A 16,460-nucleotide genomic window follows, 5' to 3' on the forward strand; every position below is an offset into this window, starting at 1 on the left:
CCCCCCCCCCCACTTCCTACTCTCCTCTTTCCTACCTTATATGGAGAAAGCATACAAGATAGGAAAGTCTCGCCTGCCATTGATTTCTGCCCCAGAGGAAAGGATAAGTAAGGTCTGCTGGTGGAGACAGAGGGCAGAGTCTGGAAAAGGGGTGTCTGGGGTACTCTCCTAGGGCTCCAGTTCTATGTGCTACAGCATACCTGTAACGGTCAGCGGTGCAGCCTCTGCTATCTTTATATGAGCTCTGGGGACCAGACTCAGCTCCCCAGCTCTCATACCTACTGCGCCTTCTCACTGGCCCTGCCCAGGACTCTTGAAGCCTGATAATAAGTTACTTAAAGGTAGCTCCGTGTGGGTAGCCACCTCCCACTATTACGACCCCAGAGGAAGAGAAGAGTTGGTCAGGAGAGGACTGTCGTTTTTTTTTTACACAGACCAGGGGCACTAACCCAAGGTGAGCCCCGCTCCACCTGGCACTTCCATAGCCACCGAGTTCCAGTGGCAGCAGATGACCTCACATTTCCCCAGTTGTCCTTATCACATGGCCTTTCGGAGCTTCGGGGATGGGCCCCCAGGTTTAAATCATCAGGGTACTTGGGAGCTTGAAGGCAGGCTTCTGAGTTGAACTGTTCTGCAGTTCATCAGTAGTGACTGAGGTTGGGAGTCTGAGGTACCATTTCTGACCCTCTATAAAATGCATTTCCTTTGAACAAAAGCCGATGGATGGGTCAGGTGTCTGAAGTAGCACTTGAACTTGCTTTGTGGGAGCCAGCGGCCTCAGGCTGCAGTTGCTGGCCTCGGGTAGGGTCCTCACGCTGCTGGTGTCCAGACAGCAGTTCCAGGGTGAGGGCAATGGCACCTTCTTATTAATTTGCTGGCCGTAAAACCTGTATACTCCTCACCATCAAGAGAAGCCCTTAGTGAGTTAGATACTTAACCTGGTGCCTGCTGCTTCTGATCTCCCCTCCCCCACCTCCCAGCGCCCCTCAGTGTAGTTAGTCCTCCTATGCTCTTTAGTCAAAGTGGGAGTTAGTCAGACCGTTGTCCTGGCTGACTCTTCATCATCCCCTCAGGGACCCTGTACTATGACCTAGGTCAGCCTCCTTCCACAGACAGTTAAGATTCTGGAGCAAACAGTAATGGTCAGTTATCACTCCTGGCCATTCTTTAGATGCAGACGGACAGTTCTGATGAGATGAAGGGTCTCTTCTTCCTGGGGTAACTAAACACCAGGGAAAGGGGAACAGACAACGCATCTCAGTGACACTGCGGCTCATCAGGGAAGCATGTTACCCCGTGGTCACTGTAAGGGACATCCGCAGGGAGTCTTACCTTGGCCATTGTGCTCCTAAGACTGAAATTCATTTTTGGTTTTGTTTTTAAATGGCCTCGGCCCCTTATTCTTCCTTCCAGTTGCTAATTTGGGTTTGTTCAGGTTTTTGAGGCAGGGTCTCACTGAAGAGTAGTTCTAGGCCTGCAACTCAGTGATCAGCCTTGGGCCCCCATACCTGGCCCATGTTTTCTTTTTTAAATAGCTTGAAAGATATGGGCCTGGAAAACTCACCCAGACCCAGTTGGCCACACACCAATTTTAAATTTCAGCCTCTTCCTCCCCAGTGAACCTCCTCCCTTCTCTTATTTGTACTTTGTCAGATACTTTTTTGTTGTTTTGTTTTATTTATTTATTTTTTTTAAGTTATTTATTTATTTATTATGTATACAATATTCTGTCACTATGTGTCCCTGCAGGCCAGAAGAGGGCACCAGACCTCATTACAGATGGTTGTGAACCACCATGTGGTTGCTGGGAATTGAACTCAGGACCTTTGGAAGAGCAGGCAGTGCTCTTAACCGCTGAGCCATCTCTCCAGCCCCTTGTTTTATTTTTTTGAGACAAAAGTTTCTCTGTGTAACGACCCTGGCTGTCCTGGAACTCCCTTTGTAGACCAGGAGATCCGCTTGCCTCTGCCTCCCGGGTGCTGGGATTAAAGGCCTACACCATCACCACCTTTCGGAGCTTACCACTTGTGAACATTGTTTTTTTTTTTTTTTGGCCTTATTTTGCATATGACACCGAGACTCTCTTAGGATATCAGCTTCCTAAGAGGAGTGGAACCTTTTGTCCCGACTCTCCACTGACCTCTTACAGAGGGAAGGTATCTAGGTACGGTCTGGCGTGGTGTAGATGCTTGAATGTTTTGATGAGTTCATAGTGTGTCTAGGAGGGACTTTATTCTTAATGTCCATGTCCCTTCTGTGTCTTTGAGTCTCTGATGACTAGGGAAGAGCACCACAAGGCGCTTTATAAAAGCACCTCCAAAGACAGTTGGGCATGATTGGCTGTTAGAACTTACAGGCATCTTTATGCAAAGGGGGGGGGGGAGCGAGCCCTTAGGTTGGTTCTTAACATGACCTGACAGCCTTTTGCCTTGGCACCGTTCTCCCAACTTAGATACCAGGCTGCCAGAGAACCAAAGAAGTCCAAGGCTACTTGGGGACACAAGCTCCTCCCAAGCTGATGTCCCTGTGTCCGAGAGAAAGCCAAGTTGCCATTGATGACAATGGGCAGGATTTGATGTTTGGTCTTGGGACAGGCCCTTCCCTGTGGGGACACGATTGCACTGAAGATGTGTGGCTCCTTCCCACGGAGGCGTGTGGCTGTTCCTGTTGGCAGAATCTCCAGAGGCATGTGTGAGTGATGTCTGTGTATTTTGTCTTTCCTCTTAGAGATGGAATCCCTCCGTATCGCATGGGGAGCAAGAAGCAGCTCCAGAGAGAGATGCACCGCAGTGTGAAGGCCAATGGCCAAGTGTCTCTACCTCATTTTCCGGTGAGTCTAGACGGCACGGGGAGTGCTGTTTCCTCAGGTCCTGACTCATGAAGAGAGCTGGGAGGTGGAGACCAGCTTGCCTGAGATGGGCTGGGGTAAAGGGAGAGAAAGGGATTACTGGAGTGGAGAACTTATGTGGTCCTGGGGGGCGTGGTATTAACAGAGGGACACTCGATAGTTCCTGAATTGAAGAATGGAAAGTTCTCTGAAAAAGAAACCACATATCACTAGGTGATGGGGTGTTGGGCTCCCTGCATTCCTGTGGAACTGGAAGTCCCCTCAAGGCAGGGAGCCTCAATGGTGTATGCGTGCGCCTGTGTGTGCGTTTGTCTGCTTGTCCATGTACCATTTGAATGCAGTACTCACAGAGGCCAGAAGAGGGCATTAGATCCTCTGAAACCGGAGTTACAGATGGTTGTAAGCTGTCATGCAGATGCTGGGAATTAAGCCTGGGTCCTCTAAAAGAGCAACGAGGGCTCTTAACCTCTGACCCCTCTCTGCAGCTCCAGTTTTATCTGTTAGTTTCTGTGTGCGGATCTGGCACCATCCCTGTCACACAGATAGTTCATCAAACCTGAAGTGGATGAGGCTAGGAGAAGCTCAGTGTTGTGTCCTCCTGCCCTGCCCACCACAGAAGGAAAGTCACCTCCCTAGGACTCCGCCCCTCCTGCACAGCTCAGTCACTGTCTGTCTGTGTCTGCTTACAGGACTGTTTTACTAACCTCGTGTCCCCAGAGGGCAGCTATACAGTCCTAACCTTTCTCGTGTTCCAGAGCTGGGCTCTCACGAGTGCTGATGGGGTGGGGTGTCTGGAAGTGAGGCTTCCTGGGGGAAGCATCCTCCCTCAAGGATGAAGGAAGCTAACAGGTTGCTCTGGGACCCTCATACACTTCCTTGAAGGCAGCGAGCACAGGGTTCACTAGGCTCAAGCACCCATAAGCCAGTTCCCAGGCCGTGGTCTTTCTTCGGTAGCCTGCTATCCGGGGACAGGGAGAAAGCAGGGGCATCCATCCAGTGTAGAGCAGGTGTCTGGTCCGCCGTTCTTCCTGGCAGCTTCCGAGAGTCTGGCTCATCCATTCGGTTGAAGGCTATTCAGAAAACTAACACATGGGACTGCGAATTTCAGGTTACCTGAATAGGGCTGCAGATTGTTGCTGTCCTCAGAAACTCCTGGCACAGACGACAGTCATCTTGTCTTAAAATGGGCATATTAAGATTACTGTAGGGAGTGACTTCTGTGATCCCCCCTACACATAATATAGATGACAAAGATATTTGAATGGGGGTGGGGGTGGGAATTCTTTTCCCCAAGCCTATAAATCAGCTGATTTTTGTCCTGGGGTATGCAAGTCGATTTGGGGACACAGGTTCATGGAGCCAGCCTTCCACAAGGGCCCTCCCTTCCCCTGCTCACGTTTCTGCAGCTAAGTGGTTGCCCTGGTGAGGCTGGCTGGCTCTTCAGCTAGGGAGAGTAAGTTGGCTTTCTGCTCTCCCTACCCCAAAAGAAAAAAGGCAAAGCAAGAGAGAGAGGAGGAGGAGGAAGGAGGAGGAACAAGTGGAGGGGAGGGGGTTAGGGGGGAGATGACAGGGCAAGGACAGAAAGCCGGGCGGTGGGGGTTCTCCCATTTGCTGCTCTTGGCAGGCTTTCTCGACTCCTCTCTTTATATTCCGTACTTGGTTTGGAGATGTTCCGTTTTCCCTTGATAGATCGGCTTCAGGCAGCCAAGCTCAGCAGTGTTCTGCTACTAGCCCGCAGCAGCTTTCTTCATTTTCTGTACAAAGAGAGCAGGAGGAGGGGAGGAGGAAAACGGGGGAGACGGGAGGGTGGTGTTGAGACAATACTACCTCAAAGGTGCGCAGTGTGCGGCCAGGAAATAAATTACCACTTCTTCTCTGATCTGGGGCTGGTGACTTCCCTCCCTCTCCCTCCCCCCTGCCTCTTTTCCAATCTTATTTTTTTTAATTTCCAACTCCCTTTCTGTTTAGACTCTACTTTTTATTCCTTGAGTTGGTTTCTCTCCCCTCCCCATCTCAGAGGGCTGCCTTTTTTTGATGTTTGACAACAGTCTTTGAAGATTTTCTACTTCAGAGTAGCTACTGATGGGCTGGTTGTACTACAGAGAGAACAAGCAGGGCCTCTCGGAGTGCGACCAACTGCTCCTGCCCAAGGCAAATGCTGGTGGGGACCATGGCTCTCCATGAGGCCACAGAGCCCGCGCATAAAAGTCCTGAGCCGTGCAGCCTGTTTCGCCATCCACTCTCCACCCAAACACGGGGACTTGAGAGCGCACACGGATGGGCCCCACAAGCTCCATCCATGCTGCTGTGGCCAGCTCCTGCCTGGCCTGCTAATGGTGCCTCCTTCCTTCCTTCCCACACCCTCAGAGAACCCACCGTCTGCCCAAGGAGATGGCGCCTGTGGAACCCGCTGCCTTCGCCGCCGAGCTCATCTCCAGGCTGGAGAAGCTGAAACTGGAGCTGGAGAGCCGCCACAGCTTAGAGGAGCGGCTGCAGCAGATCCGGGAGGTAGGGCCGGCCGCAGCATCCTCCCGACCCCTGTGCATGAGCGTGCAATGTGTGCATGCGTGTGCCAACCCGTGGGTGCATGAACTCGGGGTGTGGAAGGGTTTGCTTCCTTGTTCACTTCCCCCTTGGGGCCTCTCTTTCCAGGATGAAGAAAAGGAGGGGTCTGAACAAGCACTGAGCTCACGGGATGGAGCCCCGGCGCAGCACCCTTTGGCCTTCCTACCCTCTGGCAGCTATGAAGAGGACCCACAGACCATCCTGGATGACCACCTGTCCAGGGTCCTCAAGACCCCTGGCTGCCAGTCACCTGGCGTGGGCCGCTATAGCCCCCGTTCCCGCTCCCCGGACCACCACCACCATCACCGTCAGCTGTACCACTCCCCCCTCCCGATTGGGGGTAAGCTGCCCCCTGTGGCTGCTTGCCCACTCCTCGGAGGCAAGAGCTTCCTGACCAAGCAGACCACAAAGCATGTTCACCACCACTACATCCATCACCATGCTGTCCCCAAGACCAAGGAGGAGATAGAGGCAGAAGCCACGCAGAGAGTACGCTGCCTTTGTCCTGGGGGTCCCGATTATTACTGTTACTCCAAATGCAAGAGTCATCCCAAGGCCCCAGAGCCCCTGCCTGGCGAGCAGTTTTGGTAAGTGGCTAGCACCCGTCTCCCAGGGGAGGGCTTTTCTCCCTGCCTGAGTCCTGAACAGGTGTGTGGTGGGGCCAGGGTCACAGTTAAGCTTCCTAGAGGGGCCTGGGCCTGGGTTTAAGTATGGAAAAAGTGACATCCTGCCCTCCCTGTACCCTTGCGGGATGGCCACACTCCAGGAGTCTTGGACTTTTAATGAGATGTCTGGATCTGTGTTCTTGGTTCCCTACAGTAGCAGCAGAGGCAGTACCTTACCGAAACGAAATCCGAAAGGCACAGAACCGGGTCTGGCCCTGCCGGCCAGGGAAGGAGGGATGTCCAGCGGACCTGGGGCCCCTCAGCTCCCTGGGGAGGAAGGAGACCGATCGCAGGATGTCTGGCAGTGGATGCTAGAGAGCGAGAGGCAGAGCAAGTCCAAGCCCCATAGGTAAACACCACGCCCTGGGGCTTTGACACGGAGGCTGTGTGGGGATGGCTATTTCTGCAGTCTGTGGAACACCAATGTGACTGCCATCTTAGTATTAGACACTGGGCTGAGGGGACCGCAAAAATGTCATGTTTTGGCATTGACCCCTGCTCATGTTATGGTAGAGTTATTTTCTTCTCTCTCTCTCAGAATAGACAAGTTTCTACTGAAGTCACATTTTCCAGTTTTTCTAACCCAGTTTCTCTCCTCTTCATGTCCCGTTCAGTGCCCAAAGCCTAAGAAAGAGCTACCCATTGGAGTCTGCCCGCACATCCCCAGGCGAGCGAGTCAGCCGGCACCATCTGTTGGGGGCCAGCGGACACCCCCGCTCAGTGGCCCGGGCTCACCCGTTTACCCAGGACCCTGCAATGCCTCCCCTAACCCCACCCAACACTTTGGCGCAGCTGGAGGAAGCCTGCCGCAGGCTGGCAGAGGTGTCAAAGCCCCAGAAGCAGCGGTGAGTGGCCCTGTGGAAGGCGCTCAGCAGGGTTGTGGGGTGGAGAGACTCCTCTTGTCTCTGGCCGAATAAGTCTCCTTTTCAGCCTCTGGAAGTCATTCTCTTTGGTTCGGTTCATTTGTCAGAGTTCAAGCAGGGTAGGGTCTTCGAGGCAACTTATTCCTCCTATAAGTGGGATGGTTCCGTATAAATCCTTACGAATGTCCTTACTTCATGTGAGGCAGGTTAGATGAGCATATGAGAAGCCATGACCAGGGGAGAATCATGAGCCTTGAGCCCTTAGCCGGCAATGAGATGGCCCTGTGGGTTCTTCCAGAATGTTCATGAACACAAGGCCTTGGTCGGGTTTTTACAGGAATGGAGGTTAGCTTGGGTCTACATCTCTTTAGGAGGCCAGCATGGTTTTCTCTGCTTCTCCATTGCCATGGGGATGTGAGTTTATCTCTAACCTCTTAAGCCAGTGGTCCTCAACCTGCAGATCATGACCCCATTGGAGGGTCAAACAACCCTTTCACGGGGGTCACCTAAGACCATTGGAAAACACAGTAACAAAATTACAGTTATGAAGTACCAGCGAAGAGAATTTCACAGTCGGGGGATCACCATGACATGAGGAACTGTGTTTAAGTGCGCGGCGTTAGGAAGGTTGAGAGCCGCTGCTCTAAATCCTTGACTCTACTTTGTCCTCAGGTGCTGTGTGGCCAGTCAGCAGAGGGACAGGAACCACTTGAGCACTGGTCAGGCAGGAGCCACACCCTTCTCTAACCCAAGCCTGGCTCCCGCAGAGTGAGTGTCCCCTCAGGCATGGCGGGGATGCTTGGAATGGCTTACACTTCAGGGCACATCATTGTCTGGAGTGACGTGTATGTGGAACTCCATGTTGGAAGTGGCCTTGGTAGAAGCAGATGTTGCCATCAGCGAGGATCATGGGAAATCTGCCTAGTGAAAATGCTGCACCCCAACCCAGGGTGTCCGGGGCTCACAGGAATCAAAAGCTAGTGCTGAAGCCATTGTCAGAAGGGTAGGAGGGTTGACTCCAGATGCCCAAGTTGTAGGACTTGGAAGCTCGCAGACCTGGACAAGTCTTTGTGCCTGTCACCCCGAGCATGCTCTGCTCTGAGAAGATAAAAACCTTGTCCCAGACTGGGCCCATGATTCTTGGGAGACTGGACTTTGAACCCTAATGTACCAGTTCTAGAATGTTCTAGGTAATATTTTCTTAGCATCTTCATCCTGAGCAGTGACTAACGTTTGAGGTCCCGAATAAGCCGCCTTCCTGAACCTTTTCCTTGTTTTAACTGGCTAGCCTCAAGTCTGCCAGCTGCTACCCTGGTGACTGTTATAGCCACTCTCCAAACAGAATGAATGGGACAGTTAAAATGACAGTGAAACTGGGGGTGTAACTCACTGGTAGGGTGCTTGCCTAGCAAGCAGGAAGCCCTGGGCTAGCTCCTCCTCAGCACCACAAAAACTGAGGCAGAGGCCGGGTGAGCAAACACCAGCTATTGCAGCTCTCTGGAGCTGCAGGAAGGAAGGTCGGAAGTTCAAGGTCAGCTTTGGCTGCCCAGCAAGCTTGGGGCCAGCCTGGCATATATGAAACCGTGGGCTATTATCCCCCTGTGAATGTGGTTCTGTGGCCATGATGGGCAGGCCTCTTAGGCATTTGAGCTCCCTCTGGCCATGGAGGAGCCCTGGCTGATGAGCCTTGTGCAGGCAGTTCCTCAATACTGTCTCTTCTCTGGTCTTTATTGTCGAGTGCTCTGTTGTGCTAGCCTCTGAGAGAACCCCAGTTTGAAGGCATTTGAGGGATACGGTATCAATTTCCAGTCAGGACAACCACCCCTTCCCTCATGCTCTGCCTGTCTCTTTAGAGGTTGCTACCTCTGTCATATGAGGGCCCCCCCCATCCTTTGTAGACCCCATCTATATGGTTATGAGTGTGCATCTGCTTTGAAATGCTGAATTTGTGGCATCCTGTCTTTTCAGTCACAAAGAGCCAAAGAAACTGGCAAGTGTCCACGCGCTCCAGGCCAGTGAGTTGGTTGTCACTTACTTTTTCTGTGGAGAAGAAATCCCGTACAGGAGGGTGCTGAAGGCCCAGACCTTGACCCTGGGCTACTTCAAGGAGCAGCTCAGCAAAAAGGGAAATTATAGGTAAGGATCCCACCGCCTTTCCTGCTCTGGAGTTTGCCCTGAGCACCTGAGTCTTTGTAGGCCTCGGGGAGATTTTGGGAGTGCTGTGGGAACAGCACTGAGTGGGCCTTGTGTTGACTCTCCCCCTCAACTCTAACAAGAGCAGCCATAGGGGAGCCATCCAGAGGGGCTGCTTCTCTGGAGGACAAGGAGTTCCAGTTTGTTTGACCAGAAAGCAGGGCTCTGCTCTGTGGTAGAGGCTCTGCATGAAATTGGAGGCCCCCTTGTCTGTTGGGGTGGGGAGTGATTAGGGAGAGCCCAGCGCCACTCAGGGGCCGCCATGTTGGAGGCGCAGAAAAGCAGACACCAGGCTTTTGGAAGCCACCAACCCCTTCCTTGCTCTGCCTGGTGAACACGCTCCCTGGGTTTGATCGGCCACCTATAGCAGCCGTGTTTGACTAAGAGCTGGGCCTGTGGGCAGTCAAGAGGGCCAATAGGCTGGCCAGTCTCCTGCTTGGCCCTGGGCTTCTCTGTCCCCTCACTGCCGCCTGGCCTCTTTGCCTCCCTGGCAGAGTGGAGGAACCCTTAACAAGGCCCACGCTGACCTTGACACGTCCTTGAGAGGAACCCAGGAGCTAAGCGTGATGAAGGCCAGCTCAGAAACATTTCTTAGCCTTCTGAAAGGCAGGAGGTGGCCATGTCTGTTCATTTAGCGCTAGACCTGCCGGGTCTCCCCCTGGAGGGAATGCAGTGTTGTGTCCCAGGTGCAGGACACCAAGCCTGGACAAAATGAGGCAGACAAGGCACTCAGGGAGGTCCCCCTTCTTCACTCCCCAGTTGAGTGTCCTAGTTGGGTGTAGAGGCTCAGCCCATGCGGACTTCCAGAGCCCAGATGTGGGGGGAGGGGGCGCTGAAGGATGCTCAGCTTCCGGGATGGGCCCTGGCCTCCGGATGAGCAAGCCTGTGGCAGGATGCTGAGTTGCCCCCACCTTCCCTGCTGGAGCCTATCCTGTGTGGCTGCACCAGCCATTCTGTCGTGGAGTTCTTTTGGTGGTCCCAACAGTGACCTTTAGCCGGGAGAAGGACCAAGACCCTGCAGGTGACAGCGTACTGGGGTTGGCAGGTGTGTAGTTGAGCCTAGGCTATTCCCCGTCCTACCTGAGGAAGGAATCGTTCTCAGTGTTATCAAAGGGTCTGGGGAGCAGGCCTGGCTGCCGCCTTTAATCTTGACAGAGACACAGGTGAAGCTAATTACACCAGTGTGCCCCTCCAGGGATTCATTTTGATCTTGGCTTTGACTCTGCTGGACTTGGAGGGGAACCGCAGGTGACCTTCAGGGGGCGAAAGTGTCACAGCACATCGCGTAAGGGGCCCACAGGGAAGGGCCTCACTCAACCACTCCGGCCACATCTGGCTCTGATTTTTTTCCCCCTAAGGCACATTTAATAAGCCTGGCTTTGAAGCTCTGGCCTCCCCTTTAATGCGCAGAGACTTGCACAAATGATCCCCTCTCAAATTCTTTCCTGATTGGATCAGGCTGTGGCAAGGCCCTCCCACCCTCCTTATCTCCACCGTTGGGCTTGGTGTGTCCTCCTGGAGGTGGGGGTTGGGCAAGAGAGTTCCTCACCTCCCTCCCCAAACCAAGGCCTTGACCCCCTACATTGCAGTTTGTACCCCTAACCCCCACCCTGATGAAAGAGAGCCCAGTGAGGCTGGGGTTGTAGAGCTGGGACCTGGGCCGTGTTGAGTAATCTCACCATGGCAGGAGATCAGAAAGCAAACAGCTCTCCAGACATGCCAGGCGCCATTGGTGCCAGATGTCGGGAGAAGGCAGAGTTTGCCACATGAAGCCTGGTGCTGTGGAAAACCCGGTTCTTGGAGAAAAAGGAGGGTGAGGCAGTGTGTTTGAAGTCCTGGGGGTGGGGGTGGGGGGGCCTCGGGAATGTTGCCTCTCTCCCTGCTGGAAGAGGTTGTAATTACGGAAAAGGTCAGCGCGTGTTTGCCCAGAGGTGCCATGAAAGGCCAGCGTGGTAACTACTAGAGCGTCAGAGCTGGAGGCCCGGAGGTATTGGCGGTCCAGGCCCTCTTGTTTGGGAAAAGGGCTCCCCCTTGCTGTCTTGACTCCCCTCCCTATTTTCTTTCCCCTAAGGCTTCACTAAGCATTTTGACTCCTGTGCAGTGTCGCACCCCTTAAATAGCTGTGGCCCTAGACAGCCAGCTCAGCCACAAATGCCCTGGCTGGACCCAGCTTCCTTGAGCTAGCCTGCCCCCTTAATTCAGTACACCTGCTCTAACAAGGGAACGCCACAATTAACTGAGGAGGGGGTCACTTTTATTTATTTATTTTCAAGAGAAGGTACCTCAGCCCTAAACATGAGGCAGAATTTTATGTTTTAGTGGCTCCATGGTTCCAGGGGGTGGTGACCTTTTGCCTGAGTGGCCTTTCTGATTTGCAAGGGCCAACTCACAGGGAAAGCCTAATCCCCTTGAGGGGGGTTCTCTGTTGCTGGGGACAAAGAAGAGGTGTTGTTGAGGGTCTTCTTCAAGGCTTGGGCAGGCCTGACCCAGGATGGTTGGTTGTACAGAGTATGAGGACCCGAGAGAGGCTGTCATTTGTGTCTGTACAGTTAGACAGTCTGAGAAGGGGGATGTTGGAGAGGAAGAAGAGGAGCCTTTAAATAAAGGCAGGAGGAGGGAAGGCTTTAGTGTTGGACCCTAGCCAGGTGGGGAAAGCGGAGGGAGGGATCCGGGGACAAAAAGGGTTCCATGCCCAGCTTGGAACAGGTGAGTCCTAGGGTTGACTCGCCTCTTATGCTGGGCCAAAGACTTGGTGAATGGCCGCTGACTGATGCTGACAGCAAGGCAGCCTTCTACTTTTTGAGATTGAGTCCTGGGTCCCTGAAGGATCTCCCTGCCCTACCATCACAAATGAAGCCCCGGCGCTTGCTCTTCCCCTTCTCCTCCCTCAGAAAGGGCTGGGGGGAACGAGAGTATCCATGTTGGGCGGGCAGGTGGCAGCAGTTCTGGCTAGAGGCTGAAGGCAGGAAGAGCCTGGCCTTCCCACCTGCACAGTGCCTCTGCCTGGCCCATCTGGCAAGGTGGGCTGCCCTCATTCATCTGGTACGGACCGCGGTTTGTGGCGTACTTGCCGGTCAGCACAGATGCCCAGCCTGGTTCTCTGTTGGCAAGACCACGCTGTCTCACCAAGCCTTTCCGTCTTCTCTTAAGGTATTACTTCAAAAAAGCCAGTGATGAGTTTGCCTGTGGAGCAGTCTTTGAGGAGATCTGGGACGACGAGACGGTGCTCCCCATGTACGAAGGCAGGATCCTGGGTAAAGTGGAGAGGATCGATTGAGCCTCAGCCTCAGTGTGAGCCCCGTGGACCTGAAGCTCAGAGACCTGTTTCAGCCCTGCACGACAGCCACGGAGTATTTTGAAGGAAAATGAAACCAATTAAAAAAGACGAAGTTGAGGGAAGAACTGGCCCCTGGGCCTTCAGGAAGGGTGGGGCAGTGGCTGCTTTTCAGTGTCCACAAGCTGGGGACTGAGATCAGAAAAAACCCGAACTATTTATTCAAAACATGACCACTCTGGGCTATTGAAGAGGCTGACCGTGTTTGAGAGACTGCCATACATAATATATGACTTCCTAGGGATCTGAAATTCATAGGCTAAGAGAAAACTGTGTATAGCTTGCCCAAACAGGAGTCCTTATTGATATTTATTGAACAGTCGATCCCCCTCCTTCCCCCTCCCCCCGTTTATGCTGCTTTAAACATGGAAGTGGAAGAGAGAAGTTTGGATTGCTGTCTACACTTAGGAGCCGAGCTGGGAGTGCACTAACCATTCTTCATGAGCAGACTCTGCTCTGCAGGGCATTTCTCCAGGTGAAGACAGGCTTCTTAAAAAATAAAAATGGTGCCCACGTGCAGAAATCAGTCCCACCCCCGCCATGCTGCTGTGCTCGTCACAGAGGTCTTGAGGGTGGGTTGTGACAGATTCCTCACTGCTTTGGAAATGTCATGTTGGGTAGAGGCCATCCAGAGTGGAAAGAGCAGGGAGCCTTACCCCCTGGGGACCAGAGGTTAGACCATCTGTGTACCTTCCCCTCTGAGTCCTGAAATCCCTGTGGCTGAGGCTGCTGACTTCACGGCCTTGTGGTTCAGGCTGGCTTTTTTTTTAAGGAAGCGGGAGTCGCTTTTCCCTTTGGTTAGTCTGTGGACCATGGCCATCAGGACCTCACCCTTGTCCACCCGACCGTGCAAGGACAACGGGCACCTAGCAGCACCTCTCCTCTGTTACCTTCCCCTCGGCGCTTGGGTTTGTGTTCAGTTAACCTGCACGTCCTGTTCGCCGTCCTTACTGTACTATAGGCCTGTGTATAGTGTAGGGCAGAGTGTTAACCCACTGGCTAGTGTTTTACTTGGGAATCGGTACAGTACCTGTACAGACACGGGGACCCGCCCCGTGCACCGCCCTATATTCAGGGCTCAAGCTCTCCCTTGGTTTTTGAAAGGGGTTTATGTATAAATATATTTTATGCCTTTTTATTACAAGTCTTGTTACTCAGTGACTTTTGTCATGGCATTTTGTTCTACTTAGACTGTAAATTATGCATTATAAAGAGTTCATTTAAAGAAAATTACTTGGTACAATAATTATTGTAATTAAGAGATGTAGCCTATATTAAAATTTTATATTTTTCAAAACGTCAGCCTCATCATTGGATCCCCCGGGGTGGGAGTGGGACCAGGGACCATATTGCACAGGAATGTCTGGATGTGGCTTCCCCTCGCTTAAGCCGTGCTCTGCCTGCCATGAAGCATGGTTACCTGACCTGACTGAGTGGTTTTCTCAGTCTTGGGTGAAAAGCTTCTGGAAGTGGGTTTGTAGCAAGGGATAGCCAGTCGAGGCCAGTGGGCTTTGAGGCTAATGCCATCCACCCTTTCTGTCCTGGGATCTGGCCTTAGATCATCTACAGCCATCATCCACGCTCCAGGTGGGTCAAGTGTCGGGAACAAACCATGGGTCCTCAGTAGGAGTCATGAAGGGCAGCTTGCCCTTTGATGGTGTGTGTGACCTGACCTTAGACATCAGCTAGCAGTTGCTCACTCTGTCATGTGGGCCTCATGTGTACAGCTCAGGAAGCTAGGCTGAGGCATGGACAGAGCATCCACTTGAAGTCCTATGAGGGGAACTTTGTAGAAGTCTGGTGACGGGTGAGGTTTATGGGTGGTTGTTTTTTTTCATCTTGGAGCCTTTTGATTCAGAGGCAAGGAGGGCTTACCACCCAGGTTTGAGGCCAGGCAGTGGTGGCCTTTAAACCCAGCACTTGGGAGGCAGAGGCAAGCAGATCTCTGTGAGTTCGAAGCCAGCCTGGTCTACAAAGTGAGTTCCAGGACAACCAGGGCTGTCACACAGAGAAATCCGATCTTAAGGGGGGGGGGAACAAGCAAACAAAAAAAGTGCCAGGTTTGAGTCCCAGCACCAGCACGTTCTGTGTGAGTACCTGGCCTGGCCCTTGTATGGAGGGATATAGCTGGAATAATTAATCACTCAGGATTGTTTATTGTGTTAAGAATATTAACATAATACAGTCTCCATGTTTTAAGAGTATCAACCACATTAGTGACACTAATATTGTACAATTAGAACTCTGTGTGTGTGTGTTACGTTTGTACTTGAATGTGCAGAGGTGTACCTGCCTGTGGAGGCCAGAAGTCAGGTGTTCTGCTTCTCTTGAGATAGTCTCTTACTGAACTTGGAGCTCGACCGGAAGACAGTAAGTCCCAGTGATCCTCCTGTCTCTGTCTCTCACAGCATTAGAGTTACAGGCAAATGTGCAGCCGTGCTTGTCTATTTCCCTGGGATCTGGGATCCGAATTCAAGTCTAAATGCTGTACAGCAAGAGTGTTTACCCACTGAGCCATCTCCCCAGCCCTGAAATTCTTCTCCCTGCAGAATTATTTACATTGACTGGATGATAAATCATTTTCCCTCCTCTCTGACCATCAACTGCCATGTTGCACTCTATGACTATTTTTAGGATTTATGTTATGTGTGTTTTGCCTGCATGTGCATATGTGCACTGCATGCATGTCTGGTGCCGAAGGGTCAGAAGAAGACATCAAATCTCTGGGTACCAATCCTGGGCCCTTTGTAGGAGCAACAAATGCTCTTAACCACCGAGCTGTGACCTCTCTAGCTCTATGACTTTTTTAATTTTTTTTATGGTTTATTTAACTTTATTTTATGTGCATTGGTGTGAAGGTGTCAGATCCCCTGGAACTGAATTTTCAGACAGTTGTGAGCTGCCATGTGGATGCTGGGAACTGAGCCTGGGTCCTCGGGAAGAGCAGTCAGTGCTCTTAACCGCTGAGCCATCTCTCCAGCCCTCTATGACTATTTTAAATACATAAAAACATCTTTTTAAATTTAACTTATTATTTTATGTGCATTGATGTTTTGCTGTGGGTGTTGTATCCCCTGGAACTGGAGTCACAGACAGTTGTGAGCTGCCATGTGGGTGCTGGGAATCGAACCCAGGTCCTCTGGAAGAACAGACAGTGCTCGTAACCACGGTGCCGTCTCTCCAGTTCCTATTTTAAATTCTTCTGAGTGGAGTCATACAATTGTATTTATCCTTCTGTGACTAAAACTGCTTAGCATGTAGACCGGGGTTTATTTATGTCACAACACAGATTGCAGTTTTCAAGGCTGAGCAGTAGTCCGTTGTATATACATACCACATTTTCTTTAGCTCTTCATCCAGCAGCCAGCATTTAGGTGAATTCCGCATCCTGGCTCTTGTGAACATTGCAGCAGAAAACATGAGAATGCAGATCATTCATTGAGATCTCGATTTTAGTACTTGATAAATCTCCAGAGTTGAAAATTGCTTTTTTCTTTTAAATGTCTTTGGAGAACTTTCTTTGTCTTTAGTAAGTTTTATTTTTAATTTTTTTTCTATTATTTTTATATGAATGGGTGTTTTGCCTGCACACACGTATGGGCACCACGTGTGTGCCTTTGCCTGCAGAAGAGTCATTGGATCCCCTGGCGGCACACACGTATGGGCACCACGTGTGTGCCTTTGCCTGCAGAAGAGTCATTGGATCCCCTGGCGCTGGAGTTACAGACTGTGAGTCACCATGTATTATGGGAGCTTCAGGGTGGAGGCTTTCGGGTCAGTTCCAGCTGGATTCCTCCAAATCCTGTGTTCAGAGTGTGTGGTGTCTTCAGCAATGTGGTTTTACCTTCAAGTCATGGGAGGCAGCTGAGGGCAGTGACAACAGCCTGTATGGTTCTGGGCCCCCCCCTGAACCTCTCCACCATGACCAACAAACTCAGAGGGAGGCGTTCTGTGCCTGTCACTGGCGGTTTTGTGAGTCTGTGGCTCTTGTG

General features: G+C 51.9%; 1 protein-coding gene across 5 annotated transcripts in view; it reads left to right on the top strand.

Moving 5' to 3' along the window:
* Axin2 (axin 2) overlaps window positions 1-13,740 on the top strand; it is a 30,370-nt gene extending 16,630 nt beyond the window's left edge. For all 5 annotated transcript variants that reach the window (XM_026780655.1, XM_013347639.2, XM_026780656.1 and 2 more), the window contains exons 4-11: window positions 2,728-2,830; window positions 5,216-5,356; window positions 5,501-6,000; window positions 6,233-6,427; window positions 6,693-6,923; window positions 7,614-7,709; window positions 8,910-9,077; window positions 12,285-13,740. In XM_026780655.1, coding sequence (XP_026636456.1) covers window positions 2,728-2,830; window positions 5,216-5,356; window positions 5,501-6,000; window positions 6,233-6,427; window positions 6,693-6,923; window positions 7,614-7,709; window positions 8,910-9,077; window positions 12,285-12,411 — 1,561 coding nt within the window. In that variant the 3' untranslated portion in view covers window positions 12,412-13,740. The remainder of the gene's footprint in view (window positions 1-2,727; window positions 2,831-5,215; window positions 5,357-5,500; window positions 6,001-6,232; window positions 6,428-6,692; window positions 6,924-7,613; window positions 7,710-8,909; window positions 9,078-12,284) is intronic.
* Window positions 13,741-16,460: the final 2,720 nt, after the last annotated feature.

Source organism: Microtus ochrogaster, chromosome 7, assembly GCF_000317375.1.
Source record: "Microtus ochrogaster isolate Prairie Vole_2 chromosome 7, MicOch1.0, whole genome shotgun sequence".
Taxonomy (NCBI): domain Eukaryota; kingdom Metazoa; phylum Chordata; class Mammalia; order Rodentia; family Cricetidae; genus Microtus; species Microtus ochrogaster.